This window comes from Melanostigma gelatinosum (assembly GCF_949748355.1).
Source record: "Melanostigma gelatinosum genome assembly, chromosome: 14".
NCBI classification, from domain to species: Eukaryota; Metazoa; Chordata; class Actinopteri; order Perciformes; family Zoarcidae; genus Melanostigma; species Melanostigma gelatinosum.
The window spans coordinates 6,894,289-6,920,010 of NC_136647.1; the positions used below are offsets into that span (position 1 = coordinate 6,894,289).

Sequence of the window (25,722 nt, forward strand, 5' to 3'; positions counted from 1 at the left end):
TAAAGGCGGCTATCTCGTTTTTTTTGCCGTTAAACATTTAAACCGACGAAGAAGAAAACAAGCAGCTTTCGACGCAGGCGCAGTACCCTCGGTTGCGAATAGTAGCCAAGTAAGACGTTAGCAGTTTTAAAGTACGTGGCATAAAACTTTAGACATGGAAGTAGCCGCACTGTTCGCCGTGACTCTGTTACTGGGTGCACTGATTATTCTGGTGGCATTAGCGGTGGGCAGACGGAAAGAAGAAATAAGAGAGGAAATAGAGCAGGCGGCGGAATTTGCCGGTAAGAGACATTCTGAACGTTAGCTAATGTAACTCTAGCCGGAGTGGTGAGTCACCAACTCCGAATCTCACTGTTCCTGTGGTCTTTGACCCACGCACGTGCATTCATTCATTCATAACGAGCGTGAACACCAGGTGGCGTAACGTCACCTGCTCGTTCACGCGGACTCACGAAGCGAGAAACTAACGCAACTTTAAGTGATGGACCAATCGGCGAAGGTTTCACTGACGGACCAATGGGATGTCCGCTCTTTAGTCTGGTCATTGACTGTTAATTATGTTAACATAAATGGGAATTTAATTAGGATTGTCTTCGAGGTTGGAGAAAGTACCCTTTACAAATGGATGTTGTTTTCTATGAAGGGTTTGTTTTGTACATGCAGAACAAACTGCATGTACAATGGTTCAACCTGAATGACTATTGAAAGGGCAGAAAGACACAAATATCAAATATTTTCAGACTATAGAAACAGACGGATAGTCTAGCGTTGAAATTATTGGAATCGGGATATAACGTGTGCAGCAAAATAATTAAACATTTTAGTGTCTGATGTCATTATTACTACTTCAGAGGTTTGTTGTCTGTTACCAGATGCTACAAAACCCATGTCATCGCTATGTCACCTCACCCTGTTTATTTTGTCTTTCAGCTGTAGGCAGCGTAGGGAAGGTTCCTGCATCCAAGAAACCAAAGCAGGAGAAGCAGCGCAGCCGCAAGGATAAAGCTTCACAGCACACTTTTAGTCATCAGCTGTTGGCAGCCTCACTGAAGGTAAACTGAAGCACACGATGACGCTGTAAGACACACATACACACACGCTGTAAGACACAGACACACACAAACGCTGTGTGTCTCCAAAACTGCACCAAGTTACAGGACCTTCTCTCACTCAAACAAATCTACCATGTTACTGGAAAAATATAATCTAACTGAAAATGAATTGTAGTATATCCCCCTCTATCTAACATGCTTTTATTAAAAGAATGTGAGCTTTCTGTGTTAGCTCACGCTGAAGAACTTCCACAGTCCACCCCGACTGTGTAAATTTGACTGTCAAAAAATCGTATATGTTAAACAGGGGGACGATCGATCTGTGCATTTATAATGAAAATAAAATTGTAATGTTGTAATCGAATGCATTCATTTTATTTAGATGGGCCGAATAAACTGGCAACTATATTTGTGATGCATTTAAATCGTGTGTGTGTTTGTGTTCGTGTACTCTTCAGAGCCACAGTGCGAACGTGACGTGCCTGGATTTCAGCAGTAACGGGAAGTACCTGGCGTCGTGCGCAGATGACCGCACCGTCCGCATCTGGAGCACCAAAGACTTCCTGGATCGGGAACACAAGTGCCTGAGGGCCAATGTGGATCTGGATTACGCAACACTAGTCCGCTTCAGCCCAGACTCCAGGTCTCCCCCCCCCTCTCTCTTACTGTACTTGTGCAAACCCTCCTTGACTTAAAGCGTTCCCGATCTACCTTTAAACTTTTTAAAAAGGGATTATTTCTTACAAACTCTTGACAAGTACTCTCTAAATCAGGATTTTGTGTGTCGGCCTGCAATATTCAAATGCAGACTGTGTTTTAATAGACACCAATAAAGTATATAACATCAGATCAGAATTCTACGTTGGTTCAACTTGAAGTCATTTTTGGATACAGACTCATGTTAATCCCACCACCTCCTTCACTGCAGGGCGTTTATCACCTGGTTGGCCAATGGAGACACCATCCGAATCTTCAAAATGGTCAAAAAGGAGGACGGCACTTTGTCCTTCAAAGCTGCTTCTGAGGACTTCCCACAGAAGCACAGGGCCCCCATCCTCAACATCGGCATTGCAGAGACAGGTACACACAAACTGTCTAAAAGGGATAGATCGGATTTTGGGACAACAGAAGGTTCACCTAAAAACATCAATATCTGTTAACGTGTATGCTGTACTTAACATATTTCCACCGCTTTACCTTGCTGTCCTTAGAGTTTCATAGGTAGTTTGTCACCAGTCTGAAACACGTGTGGTGCCGAGATGACCTGATTCTGTGCTTCCTCTCTGCAGGCAAGTTCATAATGAGTGCCTCCATCGACACCAGCATCCACATCTGGGACCTGAAAGGAGACGTACTGGCCTCCATCAACACCAACCAGATAACCAACTCTTATGCTGCCGTCTCCCCGTGTGGCAGGTCAGTCCCTCCCCGCTCAAAACAGATCTCTACAAAATGATACTTTAAGGGAAGATTGTACAACTCTCTGAATCTGTTATTGTTGCCAACACAATAGTCTGACCTAATGTCGGCTCGAGCTCGGCCTTGGCATGCGTTCAAATGTATTTTAAAGCTCGACTAAACACCTTTTTGGTTGTTTCTGTCCTTTAACGTCTCACCTTGCTGCAGTGATGCACAGGTGTACTCCAGGACCCTGTGACATCACTGCTGGGTGTGGTTACATATGTGACATGTGTGGAGATGTAATGTGTGTGCGTCTCTGTGCTCTCAGGTTCGTAGCGTCGTGTGGCTTCACTCCTGACGTGAAGGTGTGGGAGGTTTGCTTCGGGAAGGGCGGAGAGTTCAAAGAGGTGGCGCGAGCGTTTGACCTGAAGGGCCACTCTGCAGGAGTTCACGCATTCGCCTTCTCCAACGACTCTAGCAGGTAACGAAGGCGTTTCTGATGACAATACAAAGCCGTAGAGATGGTTCACAGAAGCCATCTCTAAATCAAAGAATCTCTATCCTCAGCATCTCTGGTTTTTAATATGCAACGTGTATTCCTTCCTTTTTATTAATCAGAATGGTGACCGTCTCCAAAGACGGTACGTGGAAGTTGTGGGACACGGACGTGGAGTACAAAAAGCAGCAGGACCCTTACCTCCTGAGGACGGTCCCCTGTGTGTCCTCCGAAGGCAGCCGGGTGGCCTTGTCTCCGGACGGACGGGTGGTGGCCGTCAGCGACGGCTGCAACGTGGCCATGTACAGCGCCGCCACCGGCCAGCTGGAGGAGGAGCTGCACGGCGTCCACAGCGAGGAGATCAACGACCTGAGATTTGACATTAACGGCCGCTTCTTGGCGTGCAGCGGCGACAAGGCCATCCGAGTGTTTCACAACGCCCCCGGCTACCGGGCGGCCATCAGAGACATGCAGGACATGCTGAAGAAGGCCCAGAATGAGGCCATGAAGCAGAGACTGCAGCAGCAGATCAGCGAGGCTCAGAGATCCCTGGACACTGTGCTGGCTGCTCCGCTCGACTAGAAGAGACCCAAGAAACTGCTCTCTGATCGTGATCCTGTCTGACTGCTCTTCTTTTTTGCAATCTCAACTCACCCTCTGCCACTCAATGATCTGGTTCAGGAATAATGGAATTTGCATGCTGTTTTAATAAAGATCTTTTTATGGAAAAATAAAATTGTTGTTCAGGCTTTTTGTCCTGTTTCAGTTCCAATAAGTGTGTTCTTTGCTTTGTCTGTTTTTTGTATTTGCCTTCTGCAACTTTAAAGTCTGACTCCACTCAAATGTGTTTGGCCTATTGTTCATTTACTTTGATGTCTGAGCTTCACTGTGCAGAGGGATATTTGGCACAAGAACGCTGTTTTCACTTTAATCTGCTGAAAGTTTCTCCGTGCTCACCTCAATCATTACATCACCACAACTTACGTATGATGTGGAAACTTTTTTATTTTTAACCTTTATTTTTCCAAAATATTCCCTTTTGAGAATTAATATCTATTTAACGACGGAGTCTTGGCCAAGATGGCAACATAAAGCAAAACAGACGTAAGAAACAGACTTCAAAGACACCGCAACTTGCATCAGCATTACAGCACTACAAATCAGAGTCCATTCAACTGGTATTTCTACTTTTACTTTATTATTAGTAGTAGTAGTGTTGTTTCATCATTACTTTTATTATGTTGGAATTTTTTGTAACTGTTTTGCACTGTTCAATAAAGTTTTGTGTGGAAAATGGGTTGACCCGGAAGTGGTAGCCTCGAGGTGAGACACACGTGTTTTCCTGCTACAGCAGCATGCATAGACGTTGTGGTGCTGTGAGGATATGTCTGTAGAGATGGCGGTGCTCTCCGTGAAAGTACCGGAGCCGGTCAAACTGACCGGAATCCTGCAACAGAACCGCGTCTTCCTCGACTTCTTCTGGGACTTGGCCAAGCCGGATCAGGAGGTCCGACTCAAGGCGGTGGAAAACCTCGTTCAGTACCTGAAAACCAACAACAAGGTGAGGCAGATCACTGCCACTGAGGAGCGTGAACCCAGCGTGGCCATCCTCTGAAGTTAGGATAGTAACAGTAGTAGTTAGTGGTACTTATAGTTATATTTGTCTCTGAGATGTGGCGGAGTAGAAAATGTACAAGTACTTCATAATTGTACTTGAGTAAATGTATTAGGTCACATTCCACCACAATACTATGACTGGTATATTATTGTTATATTGATTATATTATCCCATTTTATCCCTCACAAATACACGAGAGTATTTTAATGTTGTAGTTTGTCATTGTCGATCCAATTTTAGATTATTGTACTGGGTTAATTAGTAGTACAGTACTACTTCATATCATATTTTATGTAAGAGTAAAATATAACTATTGGAGCAACAAGTACGACATTTCCCTCTGCAATGTAATGTAGTTTAAATGTTAAAGTAGCAACAAATAGAAATATACAAGTAAGTTATTCTATAAACTATCTGAACGCTTTTCTGAAACTCTGTTATAAAATACATGCAGAGTTATAATAAGTGTGCCCAAAATAAAAATCCTGGCGTGTTATGTGTGCGCTGCAGGCGGATGAGTTGGAATACACCTTTAAAAGGCTGTTGGATGGACTGGCTCACACACGAGAGGCTGCGAGACCTGGATTCAGCCTGGCTCTGGGACAGGTGAGTGGAGACGACTACCGAAACCAGTTTAAGTGATCTACCCAAAAGGCTTTGCAGTGGATACCGAGCTGCAAACCACAAGTGATCCTTAAAGCAGGAAGTAATGGACATTTATTGGCCGAGCATGACATGAGTGTTTGTTTTTCAGGTCTTGTGTGCATTTGAAGACGTCTCTTTGCAGAGTGTACTCGACAAAATCAAAGTAAAGCACAATTTGCAGACGGTGACAAAGGTGAGTGTTTTAATGTTTACTCCGTGGGCTCCAAAAGCTTCATGAACGGGCTCTTTACGTCTTCTTTGTTTTTTCAGAAATCTATGAGAAATGCAATGTTTGGAAACTTGTTCGGCGTCCTCGCCCTTCATCAGACCGGCCGCATCTCTAAAGTAAGTAGTCTCGCCGGGATGGAAAGCGAGAGATCATGCCTGAACCTACATGTTTTGTGGAGCAGTTCATCTACCGCTGCAGACTCTGCTGCGTGTGACGGTTGCTGTGGCCTCTGACCTCTTGTCTTTGTGTTCCTGCAGGAGCCACAGGTGGTGTTGGGATGTGTGCAGCTCCTGCAGAGCCTCAGCCAACACAGACAACACCTGAAGGACCTGCCCACCAAGACCATGACGGACATCCTCAATGAGGTGACCACTGCTGCTCAGTCGCACCTTTATTGATACAGGGTTTAGATTTGATCTTTTACTGTCACTACCAGGAACTTTCTGCAAACTAATATGTATGTCCGGCCCGTCAGATCCCAGAGGAGGTGTTTGAGGAGGTCCTGCTGAGCGCCCTGCAAACTGACCTGGCATCCGCCTTCAGTACTCCGGAGCAGCTGCAGCTGCTGCTGGTAGCGCTGCGGCGCTTTCCGCAAACACTCAAACCCAAGAAACTCAAGAAGCTGCTGGGCTCCTCGACCATCATCAACGCCGACAACATCCCCAAGTAAGAACACTGTGATTGTTTTTTTCCCCCCCCGTCAATGCCGTGTTTTATGTAAAACTTAAAACGTGTGATGTTGTCTGGCAGGTTGACAGAAGTGTTGAAGATGGCGGCCCGCTCGGTGAAGAAAGAGTGCGTCCTCTCGCCGGTGGTCCTGGACCTCCTGAAGCTCTCTCTGAAGGAAGACAGCTTCCAGCTCTTCTGGAATAACGCCATCGTCAACGGCATGCTAAAGGAGCATCCGGGGCCCACTCAGTGAGTGCAGCAACGCACTAAAAAAAACATTGATCCTGACATCCAGAACTGTGGGCATTTCTCTACTACAGAGAGAACCTGCTGCCTGTGTTTCCCTTAACATGTCTGCACGTTCTATGTCTTATTGTCCGGTCCTAGGCCCACTTCGGAACTACATTCTTCTAACATGTACCTTGTTGTTGTCCAGCTATCTGAGCTTCCGTCTGCTGGGCAGCGCCCTGCCTCTTCTGTCGGCAGACCAGCTGAAGGAGGTGATGTCTGGAGAGGTGATGATACACTACGGGGAGCATGTGATGTCTTCTCAGGTAAATCAATTTCACTTGTAAATTTTCACTGTGTGGGGAATTCCTTCACCGCGACAACCCAATTAAACGTCTTGCAACCATCCCTTCACAGGATGTCTTTTAATGTAAAAATAAGTTTTGTCGATGGTAGCCTCATGTTGATCAGGTGTACTTTATTATTATACTAATTAAGAGTATAATTAGAGTATGAACCCATTGTTTTTGTTGAAAGGAGAAACCGCAGCAGGTGGTAAATATGACACAAAGTCCACCATAAAGTGTGAACTGATGACTAATATGAATCTCGTCCTATCATTTTTCCCTCCCAGAAACCGGGCCGCTTCAAGCTGGCCTCAGAGATGGAGACCTACGTGTCGGACTTCTTGGAGGGCTGTCAGGATGCCGACAAACAGCTGGCAGTGATGGTGGGCTTCTCCTCGCTGTCCCACAAGGGCTGCCCAGTGGTGCCGTCGGTGTGGAGGGTGGTGCAGCACCTTCAGCCCGAGGCTGTGCAGTCGTACGTGGAGTGGCTGAAGAACATGTTCCTGCAGCCTCAGCTGGACAAGCTGCTGGACTTCAGCACTCGCAAGCAGAAGGACAATAAGGAAGCAAAGGAACAGTAAGTGTACACGGCTTGTTGTGATGTTTAGCGGCGTGTTCGTCCGTCCGGATGGGAACTGGACGTAACTGCTGATTTTCCTTCCTTCAGGAAGGAGGACTCCGTATTCCGCCTGAGGAGGTGGATCGTTTCTCGGCTCTGCTCGATCATTGACAACCACCGACTGAAGAAGCAGGAGGATCTCATCATGGGTGTGGCCAGGTGAGACCTGCCACTATTTGAGCAAAGCCACGGTCTCAAGGTTGGATGAAGGGAAGGCCATCAGCTGGTGTTGTTTCTTTTCCAGATTTGTCTTTTTCCACGCGTTCTTCAGCACCAAGAAGGCCTCGCCCAAAATCGGAGAGACGATGGGGACGCCGTCTGTCCCACTGGATGAGAAAATCAGAGGAGTGCTCGTCAATTCTTTCTTTGGGTGAGAGATTAAATCATATGCATTAGACTGCAAATCGACCACATCTTATGAATAATGACAACAGTCACGTCAAGAGTTCCCTTGGAACCCTGTTTTGTGCAAAAAAGGCTGTCCATGTGAATTGCGGTGTCACTGCTGCATCCTCCAGACTCCTCCTGTCCATGCACCACCTGCCTCCGTGCGAGGACCCGGCCGACGGCGCGGCAGTCAACCAAAAGCGCACGCTGGGCGTCACAGCCGACGGCACCATGTGGATCTACCACCTGGTCCAGTACGCTCAACTGCTGCTTAGCCAGCCGAAACTCGCCCAGGGCAGCCAGCCCTTCAGCCCTGAGCAGAGACAGGCCTGGGACAGGTAGGACAACAATATACAAGACAACAGGATACAGCTCGGTTGTTCCGCAATGTAGTCAATCACGTGAATGTAGTCACATGGGATTAAAGGGTAATTGAGTTTATTATAACTTTTTGTTTTCGTACTTTGGGGCGTCATTTCTATATAACATTAAGGTAATGTCTGTTCAGTGCTACTTAAGAGAGCAACGTGTTTGATGTGTGTTCTTGCAGCATGCTGGAGTCGGTGGAAAACCTGAAGAAAAAGGCAAAGAAAGGCCCGACTGCTGAGAGCGGCGCGTTCCAGCAGGTCTTCCTGTTGGTCGGCATGCACCTCTTCAAGGTACGGCATACCACCAGAGCCGTGGCTATAGTAGTACTGTTGTTATTGCAGCCTTGATGATGTACTGGTGGTAATTTCCGAGCAACAAAACACCGTCCGCTCACACAAAAACTTTCTCCTGGAAGGCCCCAGAAGAGCTGCTGGACATCATGAGTGACCTGCAGCGCTGCGTGGACATGGCTCAGGAGAAGAAGGCCAAGAAGAAGGAAGAAGGTGAGGCCTCGTGCACGACGAAGATGCAGCAGCTGCCTTTCACATTTGAATGGGCAGGATTTCTTATTAACGACCTAAGTCACAAAACGAGTTTGCCGAAGAGACGAGCAGGCCATCTCCACGAACTGAGATGCAAGTCTTTGCTTCCGTTTGGATTTAAAGCAGCTTTAGATTGCGTGGTACAATTTCCTTGTTATGTTTGAAAGAAATCTTCATTCGGTAAAAGCTGCCTCGGGTGTTAAAATATGACCCAAGTGTGGAAGAAACTCCCATCCATTGACAAAACCCACCCGACTGCAGTTTCTCCTCAGCTCTACCTACAGAGCGTTTCAGCATCTTTCAGCTCACTGTTGTGGTCCACTCTCACATATGTCTTAATGACTTCCTGTGTACGTTGTTACATTCCACCACTGGTTTATAGCTCGTTCCTCTGCCCCAAAGTGGCCAGAGTAAAATCCTGAATACTGCTTTGTGGTGTATGAATGTGGGTTTGCTTTTTCTTTTGGTGCTGCCACAGGGCAGGAGGAGGGGCCTGCGTGGGTGGAGGTGATGGTGGAGATCCTGTTGTCCCTGCTGAGCCAGGCGAGCCGACATATCAGACAGGTCTGCAAAGCGGTCTTCGCCTCCATCTGCCCCCATGTCACTGCAGCGGCCCTCACCAGCATCTTAGAGGCAAGTAACGTATACGAGCGCAACACCTGTTTGTAAAAGTGTTTTTTGGAAGATTGTTTTGTACAAACATAATGTTGGGTCATTAAGAAAACGACCCGATCACAAGGTGACATTACTGTATTTCTCTGGGGCTTTCAGCCACGTCTTCTGGCCTTCATCACTGGCGGCAGGTCTCTTGTACAAACAGGCTGTCGTCGTGTTGCCACTACGAAGTGGACCAGATCAGCGTCATTAGACGGACAGATGGGCAAATCTCTTGTTTGCAGACACTTGCAGCTTGTTGATTGTAATGATGTGTGTCTGGGCTCTGTTTAGGTCCTGGACCCAGAGAAGGATGACGAGGAGGACGGTGCTCTATTCGTCACTGACGACAACAAAGCCCAGAAGAAGAACGCAAATGAAGAAGATGATGATGATGAGGAGATGGTCAGTTCCTCTCTTGCTTCTTCACAACCTGTTAAACCAAAGATTACTTCAAGTTTTCTTTTGTCATCTTGTCAATAACATCATTTTTTTATTAACTCAATCCACTTAATGAATGCGTCTCTACTCTTACGTACACTTAGATTTTTGTACTAATTTAGAAAACACGTTATCCTAAAATGTGCGGTTATGGCTCTGATAGGACGACAAGTCTGACGGATCAGATGATGACTCTGATGAAGATGGTGAAGCAATGGAAGAGGAGGAGGAGGAAGATGAGGAGGAAGAGGGGGAGCTGGAAGAGGGAGTGGTGGACCAAAATTTCCGTCTGGAGCTGATGAAGGTCTTGCAGCAGCAGAATGCTCTGGTGGGTTTTTAAGGCGTGGTCCCCATGTGGATTCTGTGATATGCCACACATGTTTCAGGGCAGCATGTCATCAATTGAACTGAGCACCATTTACTGCAGCTGCTTGTTATATGTTGTTTGATATTGTAACACTGCTCGATTAAATAAATCTTGTCCTTGTCTCTTATGTAGAGACTATTTTAAATGAGGTAAACGGAACCGCGTGTGTCAGATCCCGGTTCGCGTTGCGTTAAAGTCCTCTGTCGTGCCGCACATTTAGGCCACAGAGGACGACGGCAGCAGTGACGAAGATCTGGACGATGACGCCATGATTGAGCTGGATAAGGGCCTGTCGGCGCTGTTCTCGGAGCAGAAGAAAAAGACCCAGGCCAAGAAGGATGAAAAGACAAAAATACAGAAAGAGAAGACGCTGGTCCGAGACTTTAAGATCAAGGTAATGTTATGGAAGAATTTTACCTCACAACAAGAGAGAAGGCCAGAGCACATGTGACTGCCATGTGGCCGGCTTTGTGCCGTCGACTCACACGTTGCGATAATAACGCTACCCAAACTGGTTTACAATTATAAGGAATTTAATTCCACTGATGTAAGTACATTTACAGTTATACATTGGAGTGTACACTCCTATGACATATTAAAACAATAAAACCCCATTTGCAAAAACCTCACCCGGCTCCTCCGGTGTAACACGTCTGTCGTCCGGCAGCCATCACAGAACAAGGGCGAGGAAAAAAGTCTTAAATTAAACCTCCCACATCTGTTCGAAACACCTCCTCCTCCGTTTATCCCGATTCCTATTGGCTATCCTCCAGGAGTGTATTCTACTGTCTGGCTCTGAGTTCATCATCACATTCAATGACTGTCAGTTACGTTTTAAACCCTTCTATAATAATCCTTCAAAATAAAAGTTATACTTCTGCACTTGGCAGGAGTTTCATGCTTATGTTTATCTTAATTATGCATTCTCAAAACCCTTATGATTATGACTAACTATGAATTATTAATTATGAATTATTAAACACTTTTATTATATCTACTAACTACAGTTTTTTACTCAAATTTCTTACAATTCCCCCCTAACTCACAGTTCACTGTGAGTTAGCTACTCGAATGTAGTTAGTTTTTCAAATGTCCCTGGAGACCTTCCCCCTACTCAATCCAGGGAAAGGCTCCCTATCTATCTAAACCGAGGCAAAGAATTCATGCACACAGATATCATTTCAAGTATTTCTGTTCAGTTCGTTTCAAGATAGAGTGCGTTGAGAGTCACTGCCTTCCACGTCTTGGGGCTGGCAGGATCAGGATACAGTCTGTAGGCTAGAGAACACATACTGAGAAGCCTTGACTGTTCTTTTACACGTGACAAAATTACATTTCTTAATCTTTTCCACCCTAAAATCCCTTTATAACCCAATTAAACAAAAAATTTAATCTCCAAATACTCATCCAAAACAATCCGTCTATTTTCCAAACTTCCAACATCTCACTGGATGTTTTAGAAGTCCATCTGGATGGTCAGGAACCGCTCGTGAAGTCCCTCTGGTGGCCTCATCTAGACTGTGGCCATCAGAAGCTCCAATTCTCCCTCATCCCCGACACATAATTGGTTGCCCTGGACTGGTGTCTGGCTCATCGGTGAAACAATAAACCCCTGTAGAGGTCCACGGATGCACGGGAACCCCCATCCACAGACAACTAGGCGGTCTATGATGACAGCACACAGAATAATTACGATTGCCAAAAATGTATGTTTTCACTGGCTAAGCATACTTCCCAACCAGTCGGTGAATGGATTCGTGACACCAGAGTTGTCTGCTAGCTCTTGGCTGAGTGCTGTCAGTCCCTCCAGAGCCCTGGTCACCGATCCATCAGGAGCTGTGTTATTTGGAATGAAAGTGCAGCACGCAGACCCAAACATCTGGCACACGCCACTTTTCTCTGCTAAATCATATCTAATGCCATTCTGTTCTGCAAGGTCATTAAACTAGTCTTCGCCAGCTGTGCATGCAGTCCTGATATGGCGTCACTGGTGAAGTTTACTAAACGCTGTTGGTTATAGTAAATGTAGTTGATCCAATCGACATTTTTATTAATCATCACCCTCTGAGAGAAAACAGATTCTAAATCTGCTGCTATTTGATTTCTGGCTTGAAAGTCATTAGACACCCCCCTTGGCAGTCTTATGACATCTTATGTACACTTGGTCATCAAAGGCCCCCTTCGGGCCGCCGGCATCTCTTTTGGATCTTCTGTTAGCATGTGGGCGTGGAGAGATGAGTTCTCCATAAGTTGCATCAGTGACAGGCAAGATATAGGTGACTGTTGCTACAATTTGCTTCAATAATACTGCCTACATTGGGCCCCATAGCTGTATCTGAGGCTATACAATCAAATGGACCCTCTGAAACCTTGAACAGAGGTGGGGTATTATATTCTACAGGTGGGTAATGCCAGTGCAGCCTCTGACAAGTGTGTTGGAGGGGCAAAGTGTCATCAGTAAACAGAGTTAAAATACAACTAATTCAGGACTTAGGAGTCTGAATCTTGAAGGAACTGGTGTTGCTAGGGGTTGCTCGGTCCTGAACACACAATACAATCTGTACTACTGACTTGAAGCCGTATATTGTACCCACCATAAATTCCCATCTGCCATTTCAGTTTCCACCCCTTACCTCATTCTCTGCGTCAGTCGTATGTCGAACCTGGTCTTTTTACAGGCTTAACAATAATCCTAATGAGCCCTTGTGGGGCAGGACTATCAGTAGCCTTTCCCTGTATTACGTAAAGTCCTCAGTCAGTCAATTTAGGTAAGTCTTAAAGGATTACATCTACCCACCCCCTTTGTACACATCACAGGCATAATATGATAACAGCTTCCCATACTTATGTGTGGCAGGCCCACACTCGTCAGTTATGATGCACACGGTTTTGGTCATCCACCCGCAGGCGTGTTCATACTTGGGACTGGAAATTACTTCACAGAAGTCGAACTGGACCGGTGATGTTGTACCTTCTTTGAACATAAGAGTGAGAGTTACATTTTCATAGGTGAGTGTCGTCAGAGAAGCCTCTCTACGTGGTCTAAGATCGGTTTGATTAGCTACTGAGGCTAAATGTCGAATCCTGATGTAGTCATGCATGTGATCTGGTTCCTGTCTGTGGTTAATTCCACATACTAAGAGGGAAGCTACTGAAATCAGGAAGAAAGTAATTACAGACTTCCATAACCTACTGAAGCTAGAGTCTCCCAATGGAAGGCCTCGCTTAACCTGTGGGGGAAACGTCATTGTCAGTACTGTCTAAACCCTCTTTTGAGGTGTCTTTAACTTCAAATTTTCCTGTCTGATGTTCACTCCTGTCTCTGCGAGTGTCACACTTGTTACCTTCGCTGCTGCACAGTGAGTGAGGTGGTGTCAAGTTGCCAATACTACCTCCCATGGACCGGTCCACCTTGGTTCACTCCACTTGCGTTTGTGGACTTTTATCCACACCAGACTGCCTGGTGACACATCAGCCTGCTTCCTTTCGTCAGCTGCTGCTTCTGCGTTTGTCACCTGAGAAAACAACACTCGGCTCATGTTAGTTAGAGCTCCCGTATATTTCTCAATTTCTAGAGTTAGCAAGTCTAGTTGTGGTTTATCATGACGTTATTAAATCTCAAAATTTGTGAGTAGCACCTTTACTGAAAACGATTCTAAATGTGGATCTACAAAAAAAATGTTTGACACCTTACCATATCTGTTTGACACCTTACCATATTCCCCCTTCACCTCGATATCTCTGCTGTAAGGGATCACATGGCAACCATCTATGTATCTTGGCTATACCCTGAACCTCCCCATGGTCCTGGTGACAGCATGGGCATCTGTTGATGTCTCATGGGAGGAGGTCCAGCTGGACCTGGTCGTAGGTGCTGCTGATGTTGTGGTGGGAACGGAGCATGTTGTGGTGCTGCACTGATCTGTCTTCCTCTCCTTTTATGTGGGCAATCTCTTACCCAATGACCCTCTCTACCACATACGTAGCACTTCCCTCTACCTACAGGTCTTTCATAACCTCCTCTGTAGTTACCTCTCCCTCTGTTAGATGCGCGTGCACGTCCTCTGCCTCTGTAATGTGGTGGAGGTTGGTAGTACACCACTGTGTGGGCTGGTACTGCTGGATTTGGTTGGTATGAGGTCGGGGGTGCAGCTGGATATTGGGGCTGTTGTGGGGCCTGAGCCTTGGCTACGGCCATCTGTTTCTTGGCCAGATGTTTTCTAGTTATTTCTCTGTCGGCCGCCGCTATTTGAAGTTTCAGCAGCCGCCGCGTCATTCTCTCCAGATCTTCCTGTCCTCTTGTCTCCTCAGTTAGATGTCTCTGGTTGTAGTGAGTTAGGTGTTCCCTCCACATGGCATCTTCCATGTTGCTCAAGCCTACCACTCCTCCCAGCGCTGTCTGTACTGGTAGGGGCAGGCCCTTCTGCACAGTGTGTCGCCATACTACAGTGGTGGCTTCATTGCCGTCATGTCTCCCCCCTGTGGCCTCATGCCACTCTTCTTCAGCTCTTTTTAGATACCGATGCAGCTCTTCTTCTGGTTTTAGCTTCAATCCACTGAGGGAAGTCATGTTTGGCTTCGTGGGCCAGATGCTTCTCATAGTTTCCCAGTAGATTCCTCGGAAGTTGTCGAATGGGGTCTGGTCCACTCTGCGGGCCGTTCCCGTTCCTGCTTCTAGGGCATTTAACTTAATTGTCCCCTCTGTGCGGATAATCATGGCCCGTATGTCTCCCAGTGCCAATTTATCCGCTGCCGTGAGTTTTTCAAAGAGACGGATCCAAGGGCTGGCTCCTCCTCCCAGCGGTGGCAGTGCCTTCTCCAGTGTGTCCATGTCTCGATGTCCCCATGGCACATACTCCGCTTGTCCATTGTATTTCACCAGCAAGGGGTACTGTTGGGTCTGGGCTAATGGTGGCATCTCACCTTTTACAGGATAAAGACGTTCTCGACAGCGTTCTGGTGCCTTCCTTTTCCTGTTGAACCGTCTGGGAAGTGGACAACCTCCGGCTGCTCCACTTACCTCTTCTCTTCTGTCCTCATCAGTGTCGTCAAGGGTGTCATCATCACTTGTGGCTGCTCTCTGTCTGTTTCTGGGTTTTGGGAACACATAACCGTCTGTCTTATACTCACCACTCCCCATCTTCCACTCCCGTTTTATCTTTTTTCCTCTGCACCCCATTTGACCTGCTTCGTCCTGGCAGCCCCCTGGAGTCTCCACGTCCATGTCCCCCCTTTATTCTGTACACAGGTGCCCGGAACTGCGTTGTTCCTGTAGTCAGTAAAGTGAGTCCGAGTGTGGAATCTCCCCCCTTGACAACTCAGATTGTGGGGGAACAGAGAAACAGAGACAGCAGCAGTATATTTTGTCCAATAAATGCTCTAAATGTGCTGTGCAGTGAATCAGCCTGCATGTGACATTCTAAACACTTTAGCATAATAGTTAACGTAACTTGCTGTAACTTTCTAAATCCTTCAATCGCATGTGTTATGTGGGTGTGCGTGGTGTTTGTCTAGTTTCTAATGTGTGTGTTAAATGTACACACTTGTCATTGAAGTCAAAGTCAACTCACCCTCTGTGCTGTATGGCGTGTGGCCGCTGACTCCAAAACTGGGATCCGCTGCTCCACTTCCCAGATCTGGACCCTCAGCCACTCACCTTGACTAATACAAACACAGAACTGCCAAATGTTCAGCAGTAAATGTTAGCATACGTCTGTAGTGTAAGAGAGGTCAACGATCTCTCAAATATGTTGCGCCGTCTGTGTCAAAATTGATTCTTAGGAACTGTGTAAATTAGTAAATGTACCAAAATTAGTCAATACTGGATATGTGAAGGAATCTCAAATCCAAAATTGAAGCTAGAATTCCGAAATCAAACTCAACATCTAAATCAGAATCACAATCACAATCCAGTTCCAAATCAGAATTTGAAAGGTTTAAAATTGGAAGTAAAATGAAATTAAAAAACAATGAATAATTAATCAATTAAATATTAAATTCAACTTTAAAAGTCAATAACTGTGTTCAAAGATATTCAATCAGAAATACCAATGTAAGTCAAACTGTTGAACTGCACTTACACTCTGGTCTGCACAATACTGAGTCACAATTAAGTTCAAGAATTGAAGAAACACAACTGAAACCATTGATCTTTGTTAAAATGCTGAATTAAAACCAAAGTCAACAACTAAAGTTATAATGCTTAATTAAAACTAAAGTCAGGATGTAAGCACAAAGGTCATAGACAATGAATTTCTAAGACTGTTTTGTGTAATTTATCTAGGAAGCCACTGGGTGGCATAAAACTATGCTGTGATTGTCTCTCTAAGTCACCAGAGGTCAGTCTCTTTTAGTACTAATGTAATGACAGATTCAAAACACTAGGTTTAATATTATTATTATCATTAACTAGCAGTTACTCCTTCTTCTGTTTAATTGTTTTTAAATCTCCTTTTCTTTTGCCTTATGTTTTGATGCTTTTAATGGTTTTATGTGAAGCACTTTGAGCTGTGCTATACAAATAAACTTGCCTTGCCGTCTGCGCCGGACCGGAAGTTGTTCTGCGCCAAACCGGAAGTTGTCATGAAACCGGCTTTTTTACAGATATGCTATCCGCAATGCTAACGAAAAAACGGAGCTTCTGATAAAGCGTACGCACACACAAGTATCACCAAAATCCCACACTTTAATTCCACTCATACGCCTTCTGTCTCCTCTCTCAATCCAGCCGTTATTTTATTTTATAAGCACTTATTTTACATACAGGGTCCCGCAACGCCGGAGCTACACGTAGCTAGCGTTAGCTCCTCACAGCGCGGTCATGCAATATCAATCATTTTAAACGTATTTCCACGCTGCTAAAACACAGACTAGTCACACGTATTATTGGACTTATTTAGTCATCATTTTAAACGTATTTCCACGCTGCTAAAACACAGACTAGTCACACGTATTATCGGACTTATCGTCCGGTTTTTTCCTTAAACCCTCTGGTTTAACCAGACCCTACGATCGTCGTATATAACCCTTCACCCAGTGTGTTCTCACAATCGTATCGCCACACGGCAACCACGCACATGACAAGACACAATTGTTACCGGACTTATTTATCTTTTACCCACCCGAACGTCCTTTAATATCTTGCATTCAAAAGCCTCCCAGCACCCCGCGGCAATCTTACCTTTTGCAGACTCGATTCCCGGCAGCAGTGCCTGGTTGCTTCCAAAGCTACCGAAGCTGTCCTGGCTCACCAGCTCCTTCTTGTCAGTGTATTTATTCCATTTTGAACCACACCATCCAAAACTCAAACTCTAGGTAAGGCCGGCGAGGTAATCCGCGGACATCGGGCCCTTACCTATACCGAGCAGTGTTGGTCCGCCACTCCCAAAGAACACGCAGTTCGGCCTATCAGGGCTGCCGCCCATCAACGCTTATCGATTCAGCGCTCCCAGTCCTCGCAGCTTACCAAACGCTCTGAATCTCAGTATTCACTGAACTAGTCCCCTCTGCTCACCATGCTAGTATACTTCAGACTGCAAATCATAGCCTCCGCAAATCATAGCCTCCTCCTCCGGGGAACGTCCTCACCGCACCTCAGAGCTAGCTGTTAGCAACGCTAGCCAAAGACACTTCCTCTAAATTTCCTACAAAACTAACTCACAGATTTCATGAAACGGCTCTGCCTACCGATATGATGGGCCCAGGAAGTGTGTTTGACCAGTGCAGCCTTCAGCTCAAGCAGCGAGGCCGGTAAGGAAGTCCCATCTGCGGTGCCAAATTTGTTATGGAAGAATTTTACCTCACAACAAGAGAGAAGGCCAGAGCACATGTGACTGCCATGTGGCCGGCTTTGTGCCGTCGACTCACACGTTGCGATAATAACGCTACCCAAACTGGTTTACAATTATAAGGAATTTAATTCCACTGATGTAAGTACATTTACAGTTATACATTGGAGTGTACACTCCTATGACATATTAAAACAATAAAACCCCATTTGCAAAAACCTCACCCGGCTCCTCCGGTGTAACACGTCTGTCGTCCGGCAGCCATCACAGAACAAGGGCGAGGAAAAAAGTCTTAAATTAAACCTCCCACATCTGTTCGAAACACCTCCTCCTCCGTTTATCCCGATTCCTATTGGCTATCCTCCAGGAGTGTATTCTACTGTCTGGCTCTGAGTTCATCATCACATTCAATGACTGTCAGTTACGTTTTAAACCCTTCTATAATAATCCTTCAAAATAAAAGTTATACTTCTGCACTTGGCAGGAGTTTCATGCTTATGTTTATCTTAATTATGCATTCTCAAAACCCTTATGATTATGACTAACTATGAATTATTAATTATGAATTATTAAACACTTTTATTATATCTACTAACTACAGTTTTTTACTCAAATTTCTTACAGTAACGCGTCCAGGACTTGTAAACACTTTGGAAAATATACTCCGATAAGAAGACTTCATGTTCCACCAGCCCCAAAGCTGTACCTCCCTCACCTGTTTGGCTTGTTGTAGGTTTTGGACCTGGTTGAAGTGCTCGTGGCCCGGCGGGCTGGCAGTCCGCTCGTCCTGGGTTTGGTGGAGCCTCTGCTCAACATCATCGACAGAGGAATGAGCTCCGACAGCAACCAGCAGGAGCAGGACTTCCTCCGCCGAGCTGCAGATATCTTCAGGTAACGCACGTCAGCTGTGTCTATCACTCATTTAATCCCCCCCCCCCATTCTTTGTTTCTTTTTGTCTATTCTCTGCAAAATCTGCACTTCAGCCTCTGAGTTTTGATTCTGAGATTTTGGGAATTTGAGGAGGTGACGATATCTCCCACTGGCAACATGGCTTCAAAGCCTCCTTCGCTGGCAGTTACTTCTAAATATAATCAAAATTAATTTGATGTTTTTTATTTTATTTTTTTCAGGAACCAGCTGTGTAGGTCCAAGGTTTACTGCAGGACCGCCAGTGACAGACAGGGGGAGCTCCACGACCTGCTGGAAAAACTGATGACTAAAACCCAGATACTGTCTGACTCCTCAGTCTGCCTCTACTACTTCAGGTACAACTTACTGTTTTAATGACCGCTCCAGCCAAATGCAATAGATCAGAGATTTAAATCCAGGATCCCAAAAGTTATAACTTTCTATTCTCTTCCAGAAAAGGGACAATTAAAGGACTTATCGTCTTGAAAAATCCGAATTTTATAGATGCCTCCAGATACGCAATCAAACTCCCGGCACGTCATTTTATGTGGCGAATCCGCCAGCAAAAACAAAAAAAAATATTTTTCTTTTTTTTTTTTTTACGTTAGACTAATAATAATAAAACATTTCCCCATAGTCGAAATTATGAAATAGAAAGTCGAAGTTATTAGATAGAAAGTCAAAAAAATGAGATTGAAAGTCAAAAAAATTAGATTGACAGTCAAAATTATGAAATAGAAAGTCAAAATGATGAGATACTTAAACAGTTAGAAGCAGCTCTTTGGCTGGTGACTGTACATTTAACATGGAAATGTATTGTGAGTACATTGAAGACCACTTTAAACGGTGAATGCAGAGAGTTATTTAACAACATGTTACGAGTATCGGTAGTTACATTTCCAACCGGCCCTTTGTGGGCGACCATGATGCTGATGTGGCCCGGAGTGAAAATGAGTTTGAGAGCCCTGCTGTAGAGTCTACAAAGGCCTCATGATAAAACCTGCAGAACACGTTGAAGAACAATGGGAAAGAGAAGGTAACCTCTCTATCAAATGAGGACTGGTGACATGTGTGTATTTCAGTGGAAATGCACCAGCGCTCAAGTGTGACGGGGCTTTGAGTATGATTTTTATTTATTACACCGACGCAGAAAGCACATTTTGCTGGAGGGGGAGGCCACATGTGGGACGGTGTGTGATTCAGAAAGCAATTTACTGGAATATATTTTGCTGTCCAGTTGTTAAACCTTTCTGGGCAGAGTTTCACAACGCATTAAAAAGCATACTTAACACTGACCTGCCCCTGCCTGCAATTCTCCACATTATTTCTTAGGAAAAATTGATTTCCAAGCAAGGCGTCCAGATGAATACATGCTTGACATTTTAATACCCGCTTGTAAATAAAAAAAAAGCAAAGCCTCATCGACCTCTATTACATTCTCTCTCAAGTACCCCCCACGGCACTCTACCTCTCTCAAAATGTACAACGTTACCCAATGTTTGTCTCTTTCTGCCCTTTCATTTGTCACTCTGATTGAACCATCTTAGTGTTTTGTTCTGCATGTGCAAAACCCCAAAAATTCCCATCTGTTTATTAATTAAGAGGACTCTCAACATAAGCATAAAAGACCATTCAGAAATATAGAGTAGGATGGTGTACATTGATTCAAGACCCTCCAGGCTGCACTCATCGTTTGCATTCCACTGATGTTGAACTGTCCTCTCAGTGCATCTCTGTACGTGGTGAAAGTGCTGCGAGGACCTCCGCCCACTGAAGCCAAAGAGGAGCAGACCGCCGACGGGGCTGCGGCAAATGATGTATGTTCACGCACACGCATTCATTTGTTACCTCATTCGTTCGCTGCTTGATTTCACTCGTCTAAACCACCTTGCAGCGGCGTGCTGCTGTGTTTAGGTCACTGGATAGTCGTTTTAATTGTTACCGTTGCATTAACATCTCGTATTATGTCCAGCTTTGCACCAGAAAAAGTCTCTTTGGGGCATATACTGGGTCAGTCCTGGATAACTTGTCCCCCTTTTACCCAGAGTTTCTCCCTCAAAGATTCCCTGTTTGCTTTGTTTAGCAGCAGTTCGTATGAAGTCTTTTTTAAGTTACAGCTTCTTAAATGTGAGCATTTGCTGATTTTCTAAGTCGTCTAAGTGATGGTAAACTGAACATCTTTGGATTTAGCACTGTTGATTGGACAAAATTAGACATTTGAAGACGTCACCTTGGGCTCCAGGAAATCATGATGAACATTTTATGGACCAAATGAATGCAAATAATTATTACTTGCAGATTAAATCTGTCAAAAAGAGTTCCCAAAAGTCCCTTCTGTTCAGTTATCTCACACATATTTCCAGAGTTGACTATTACTGCACGTTTCCTTTTAGGAAAACAACGTACTTACATTGACCTGTCGCAAAGACAATCTGACTCCTGATGTTTTGTGCAGTTCAGCTTCATGGGCAACGTGGATGTGGACCGGGTCTCCGCCATCTTCAGAGACGCCCTGAGCTCCTTCATGGGCCGGAGGAAGAGCCCTCTGACCGCTCAGATGTTCACAGACTTGTTCAACAGATTCCCCGTGAGTACAGCGAAACGTCTCAGAAGTTAGTTCATGTGGAACAAGCTGTAACTAATGCAGCTGCTGTGTTATATTGACAGGTTTTTTGTGTGAAGCTGTTGGATACGATTGTGCAGCACATCACATCTGGATGCCGAGTTCACCAAAAGGTACAGGAGACCCCCCCTCCCTCCATTTAGTTCCAGCTGTTTAGTTCATGTGTACATTCCTGTTGATGGTGTGTGTGTGTGTGTGTGTGTGTGTGTGTGTGTGTGTGTTTAGGGCCAAGCATGTGTGTTTGTGTTGCGGGCGATGCAGAGCAGGGAGGTTCAGCAGCTGCTGAGCGGCGCTCCGTGGACGGAGCTCTGTGTGAGGGTCGCAGGTCAGCTGACGGCGGTAGGTCAACACAGCTTTACATCACAGGGGTTAACACTTTGCATCTGTGACCACTGAGACGCATCGGTATGTATAATTGACAATTATATTAAACTTGTTAAACAGTTGCCTATTTACACATCCAGACAAGGAGCAACATTAGCATTGATGCAGTGTGTACGGGACTTCTAGCCGGAGCTAATTTCCAGTCCTTCTCCCATGTCGGGCCTTGTAGTGGCCGCTACAGTGAGCAAATGTCATTCGTTGTTCTGTTAATGTCTGAATTACAGCAACCTTACAACAGCGTGAACAAAGTGTTTTTTTTAGTCCAGCTGCAGTGGAAACACTGCATGACTCTTCATGAACAAAAGGCTTAAAGGTTATGTAAATTATTTAGAAATAGAAAACATTCATAATTAATAAACCAACTGCTAATTTGAACTCTTGTTTATACTGTTTGGTAGTTTAATCCTCAATAAAATCATTGTGTTTGTAGCATCGCTGTCCTGTGAGAACCATGTATCTCTATAAAGTTAACTTTTCATCTTCTCAGAAACACAATGTTCCTCCGCCATTATCATTTCCAATCCCCAAACTCAGCGTATCTGCTGATAACCAAGTACTCATTAGATACCAGCGCTCTCTTTTCCCCAATTTAAATTCTGTAAACCTCTGAACTGATTAAAAGTCGTTTTTCTATGCCTAATATAACATGGAGGCTGTAACTACCACCATATACTCTTCACTGTAAGTGGAGACGTTTACAGAACAACATCCTTTGGTCTCGAGGGTTCGGGTTTATTATATTGTTCTAGGTTTATGAAATGTGATGAATTATGATGAAGAGCTGCACTCGCTGACCTCTGGTGTCCACCGGACAGCTGAGATGTAAACAAGTGCATCATTTCATGCTTCTGCACTTCTTCACCAAACCACCTCTGTGTCTGTGTCTCTGTCCTTTTCCTCTGAGACAAAAACAGATCCACCAAACAACATAACTGATCCATAAGTTTCTGTTTTTAACTCCAAGATGTAACGTCAGCCCTCGTTTCCTGAGCTTCTCTACTTTACTGCGCTTTGATTAACGTGTAATATAAACTGTAATGTTTCAAAATGACTGCAGGGTAACAACTTTACTTTAAGTGTCCCTGTCTAACATTCACAATGAATATAGTAAAATTCTATGCAGCTCCCGCTGGAGTCTTAATTCTACAAATTGTATAATATTCAAAATATTAATGTAGCCTGATCTTAATGTGCAGAAATGCCGTGTTTAAACTGAATGAATAGGTCTGCAAAAAAAGGGATGTGATCATAACTTTAACAACTACATTCGTGTTAATGAAATATTTATTAAATGTTTGTTAAATAGAAGGTCTTAAACATGAAGTGTAAGCTGCACAAAAGATTTTGGTAACATTTGCTTACCAGAAAAAATCCCGATCAACACTTCCATTTCATCAGTGAAGACCAACCACTGCCTTCGCGTTAAAACGCTTTTTCTTGTGGTGGCCTAGGGGTCTAAAACACTCACAACCATGACTGTAACCAATACCCATGTGTCAAACTGCATCATAGCTGTCAAATAAGAGCTGGATGGCAATTACTCGGATCAGCTGATGAGGAGGCCAGTCTGACCCCAGTGTCTCTTTTCCTCTCAGAGTCTTCAGCAGGTCGGTCCAACTGAGAGCAAGATGGTGAAGGAGAAGGTGGTGAAAACCCTGGAGCTCTGTCAGTTCCTGGTCAAGCACGTTCACCAGCAGGTAGGTGTGGGTCCGCGAGTGTGACGGTCAACTCCTGAGAGAGGGAAGCGTTGATGTGTTTTCGCTCCAGAATCGAGTCTCTGCTTCTGCTGCCTGCTCTTTGTAGAAGCTGTCTGTTGACCTGGAGCCCCTTCAGAAGGTCCTGCAGTCCCTGACCAGCACCATCGCTTTCAAGAATACCGGCAAGCTGGAGGACAACTACTGGGCCGTGGTGAAACACTTTGGAGTCATGTGAGTTATTGTGGTGGGCGCTTGAGAGGGGACTCTCGTGTGGTGTGTGTGTGTGTGTATGTGCACATAGGAAACCAGGTCAGTGGGAGGAATGAGGTTAAGCAGGTAATAGTCAGGTTTCTGTACGAGCCTCAGATACATGACCTGACCTGCCAGACAGTTTGTTACAAAGCAGGCACTTTCAAAAAAAATACCTGTCAGCTGATTGGATGAACCATCTGTCAATCAAGCAACAGAAGCCAGTTTCCATCAAGAAAAGCCTCCATACGCCGTTATAGAAATACAATCTCTTTTACAGCGTCTACCCTAACCTCATCAGGAGCCGCCATTGTTGTTTTGAACAAACAGTTGTGTCGCGTCACACACCTAAGCCACGCCCATAGCTGGCAGTAGCTCCTCACAGGATGCTGATAGGTCCATGCGCTGGCTGACCAGACACAAACGCATGAGTGAAAGCCAGACAAGATATTCAGATACATGCAGCAGAGCAGGAATCCGATTTCCTCCCTACCCAGTCACACAATTTTGGGACCATAGCTCAATCTAATTTAATTTAACATGCTTTACTGAACAGGACTTTAAAGATACGTGCTTGAACTTAAAATAAAAAAATGCACGAGACAATTTGAAAAGTCTGCACGCTGTGACTTATGCAGAAACAGTTAGCACGCTGGCTCCGCCTGAGTCCGTGCATTAAATCCCATTTCTCTCACAAGTCACGGTGTGCAGGCTTGTCGGGTTGTCCTAACTTATATTACAATACACACAAAATGTTAAAGTGGGTGGCTTCAGCAGGTGATCTGTGTGTTGAAGCCATCATGTTGACCTCGCATGTGTCCACGTTCACAGAAAACCAAAGGTTGAAAAGAAGCCTGGGAAGGAGGCCAACCAACCGCAACTTCCCAAGAAGAAGAAAGGTTTTCTGCCAGAAACAAAGAAGCGTAAAAAGCGCGACATTCCGATTCTAGAGCCGGCGGCGGCCGCGGCGGCAGCAGCAGAGGCGGACAACTCGACCTCAAGATACAGAGTGGGAGCAGACAAAGGACAAGCCAAAAAGAAACATGACAAGAAAACAAAACAGAAGCGACCGGCCGACGGCGCGGCGGCGTCTCAGCCCAACCCGGCCAAGAAGAGCAAGACGACGCCGTCTGAGAGCAAGACGGCCAAGAAGACGAAGAAGAAACCCAAACAGAAGAAAGAGGGAGGAGGGCAAATGTAAAGTGGACACTGCTATTTAAATGTTGATTTCTTTTTAAAGGGCGTGTGTTTTCGTCCATTAATTTTTCTATTTGCTCGGCTGTCAGTTCAGTGTGGACAATATGTTGGTATGTTTCAATATGAGATATTGTTACACATATTGAATACTGAAGATGCGTGGGACATGAATTTAGATGGATTATTTTTCTGATGAGTGACTGCTATTGATTAGGAAAAAAATGTCTCACAATAAATTCATTTCTCTTCATGGAATTTATCACAACTTTCTTCCCATCACTTCTTCATACCATGTAATATGTTTGAAGGGAATAATATGGTTCTCTTATAATGTTTCAGGTTGATGGCAGAATATTAAAAAAAAGTGAAATATTATTTTTATGGTCTCTAAAAATTCCAGAATCAGTCTCCAAATTCCCATGAAAACTTTTTGTGGTGAAAGAGTGTCCTTGGATTCACTTTAAACATAATCTAAGTATGTTATAAAACGTTCCACCTACTTCAGGGTAAAGAGAACCTCTTTTTTGTTGACCATAAAATCTACAAACTTGCTATACTTTTTACAGACCACTTCTTAAACGGATGCTTAATTCCACATCCAGTTCCAGAGCAACATGATGATTCATTAGGAGTTGTCTTTGTGTCCACCTGAAGAATGTACCGGTAAGTCCAATACTATCTCTCTTTTAGCTCCGCTTTGGTCTCCACCAAAAAACTCCTGAGGGACATATCTGTCTCTTTATCTGCTAAATGTTTGTTCTCCAGCTATCGTCCCTAATTGTGTCTCTCTGCCGTTGGCTGCTGACCAGGC

The 25,722-nt window shown here is 44.9% G+C and overlaps 3 protein-coding genes across 5 annotated transcripts; 2 read left to right on the top strand and 1 right to left on the bottom strand.

The window, feature by feature from the left end:
* Positions 1–100: 100 nt before the first annotated feature.
* Positions 101–3,689, top strand: tbl2 (transducin beta like 2). Its single transcript, XM_079283549.1, has 7 exons — positions 101–281; positions 931–1,052; positions 1,511–1,695; positions 1,981–2,132; positions 2,342–2,468; positions 2,782–2,934; positions 3,072–3,689. The coding sequence occupies exons 1-7, from the start codon at positions 155–157 to the stop codon at positions 3,529–3,531; spliced, it is 1,326 nt and encodes a 441-aa protein (XP_079139675.1). The 5' UTR covers positions 101–154; the 3' UTR covers positions 3,532–3,689.
* Positions 3,690–4,305: 616 nt separating this feature from the next.
* On the top strand, positions 4,306–25,166 carry mybbp1a (MYB binding protein (P160) 1a). The gene is made up of 27 exons (XM_079283914.1): positions 4,306–4,510; positions 5,078–5,173; positions 5,322–5,405; positions 5,483–5,557; positions 5,699–5,806; positions 5,917–6,107; positions 6,192–6,359; positions 6,547–6,664; positions 6,973–7,262; positions 7,353–7,463; positions 7,549–7,674; positions 7,823–8,029; positions 8,242–8,350; positions 8,476–8,563; positions 9,081–9,235; positions 9,551–9,661; positions 9,861–10,025; positions 10,285–10,458; positions 18,585–18,742; positions 18,983–19,117; positions 20,488–20,578; positions 21,217–21,348; positions 21,429–21,497; positions 21,610–21,723; positions 23,364–23,465; positions 23,572–23,696; positions 24,546–25,166. Exons 1-27 carry the CDS (start codon positions 4,334–4,336, stop codon positions 24,913–24,915), a joined length of 3,849 nt encoding a protein of 1,282 aa, XP_079140040.1. The 5' UTR covers positions 4,306–4,333; the 3' UTR covers positions 24,916–25,166.
* Positions 10,580–18,436, bottom strand: LOC306788392 (uncharacterized protein). Of its 3 annotated transcripts, XM_079283917.1 has the most exons (3): positions 17,245–18,436; positions 15,635–15,725; positions 10,580–15,333 (listed from the first exon to the last, which is right to left on the bottom strand). In XM_079283917.1, exon 3 carries the CDS (start codon positions 15,286–15,288, stop codon positions 13,834–13,836), a length of 1,455 nt encoding a protein of 484 aa, XP_079140043.1. In that variant the 5' UTR covers positions 15,289–15,333; positions 15,635–15,725; positions 17,245–18,436; the 3' UTR covers positions 10,580–13,833. The 3 variants fall into 3 exon arrangements, with proteins under 3 accessions (XP_079140043.1, XP_079140041.1, XP_079140042.1); XM_079283915.1 differs by having other exon boundaries at positions 10,580–15,725; XM_079283916.1 differs by having other exon boundaries at positions 10,580–15,742.
* Positions 25,167–25,722: the final 556 nt, after the last annotated feature.

Bases quoted from the DNA above. Each gene is read 5' to 3' on its own strand.
- tbl2 (XM_079283549.1), top strand. From the start codon at position 155: ATGGAAGTAGCCGCACTGTTCGCCGTGACTCTGTTACTGGGTGCACTG. The intron at 1,053-1,510 runs GTAAACTGAAGC...TGTACTCTTCAG, and splicing joins TGTTGGCAGCCTCACTGAAG to AGCCACAGTGCGAACGTGAC. The intron at 2,133-2,341 runs GTACACACAAAC...TCCTCTCTGCAG, and splicing joins CATCGGCATTGCAGAGACAG to GCAAGTTCATAATGAGTGCC.
- LOC306788392 (XM_079283917.1), bottom strand. From the start codon at position 15,288: ATGGACGTGGAGACTCCAGGGGGCTGCCAGGACGAAGCAGGTCAAATG.
- mybbp1a (XM_079283914.1), top strand. From the start codon at position 4,334: ATGTCTGTAGAGATGGCGGTGCTCTCCGTGAAAGTACCGGAGCCGGTC. The intron at 5,807-5,916 runs GTGACCACTGCT...CCGGCCCGTCAG, and splicing joins TGACGGACATCCTCAATGAG to ATCCCAGAGGAGGTGTTTGA. The intron at 9,662-9,860 runs GTCAGTTCCTCT...TGGCTCTGATAG, and splicing joins ATGATGATGATGAGGAGATG to GACGACAAGTCTGACGGATC.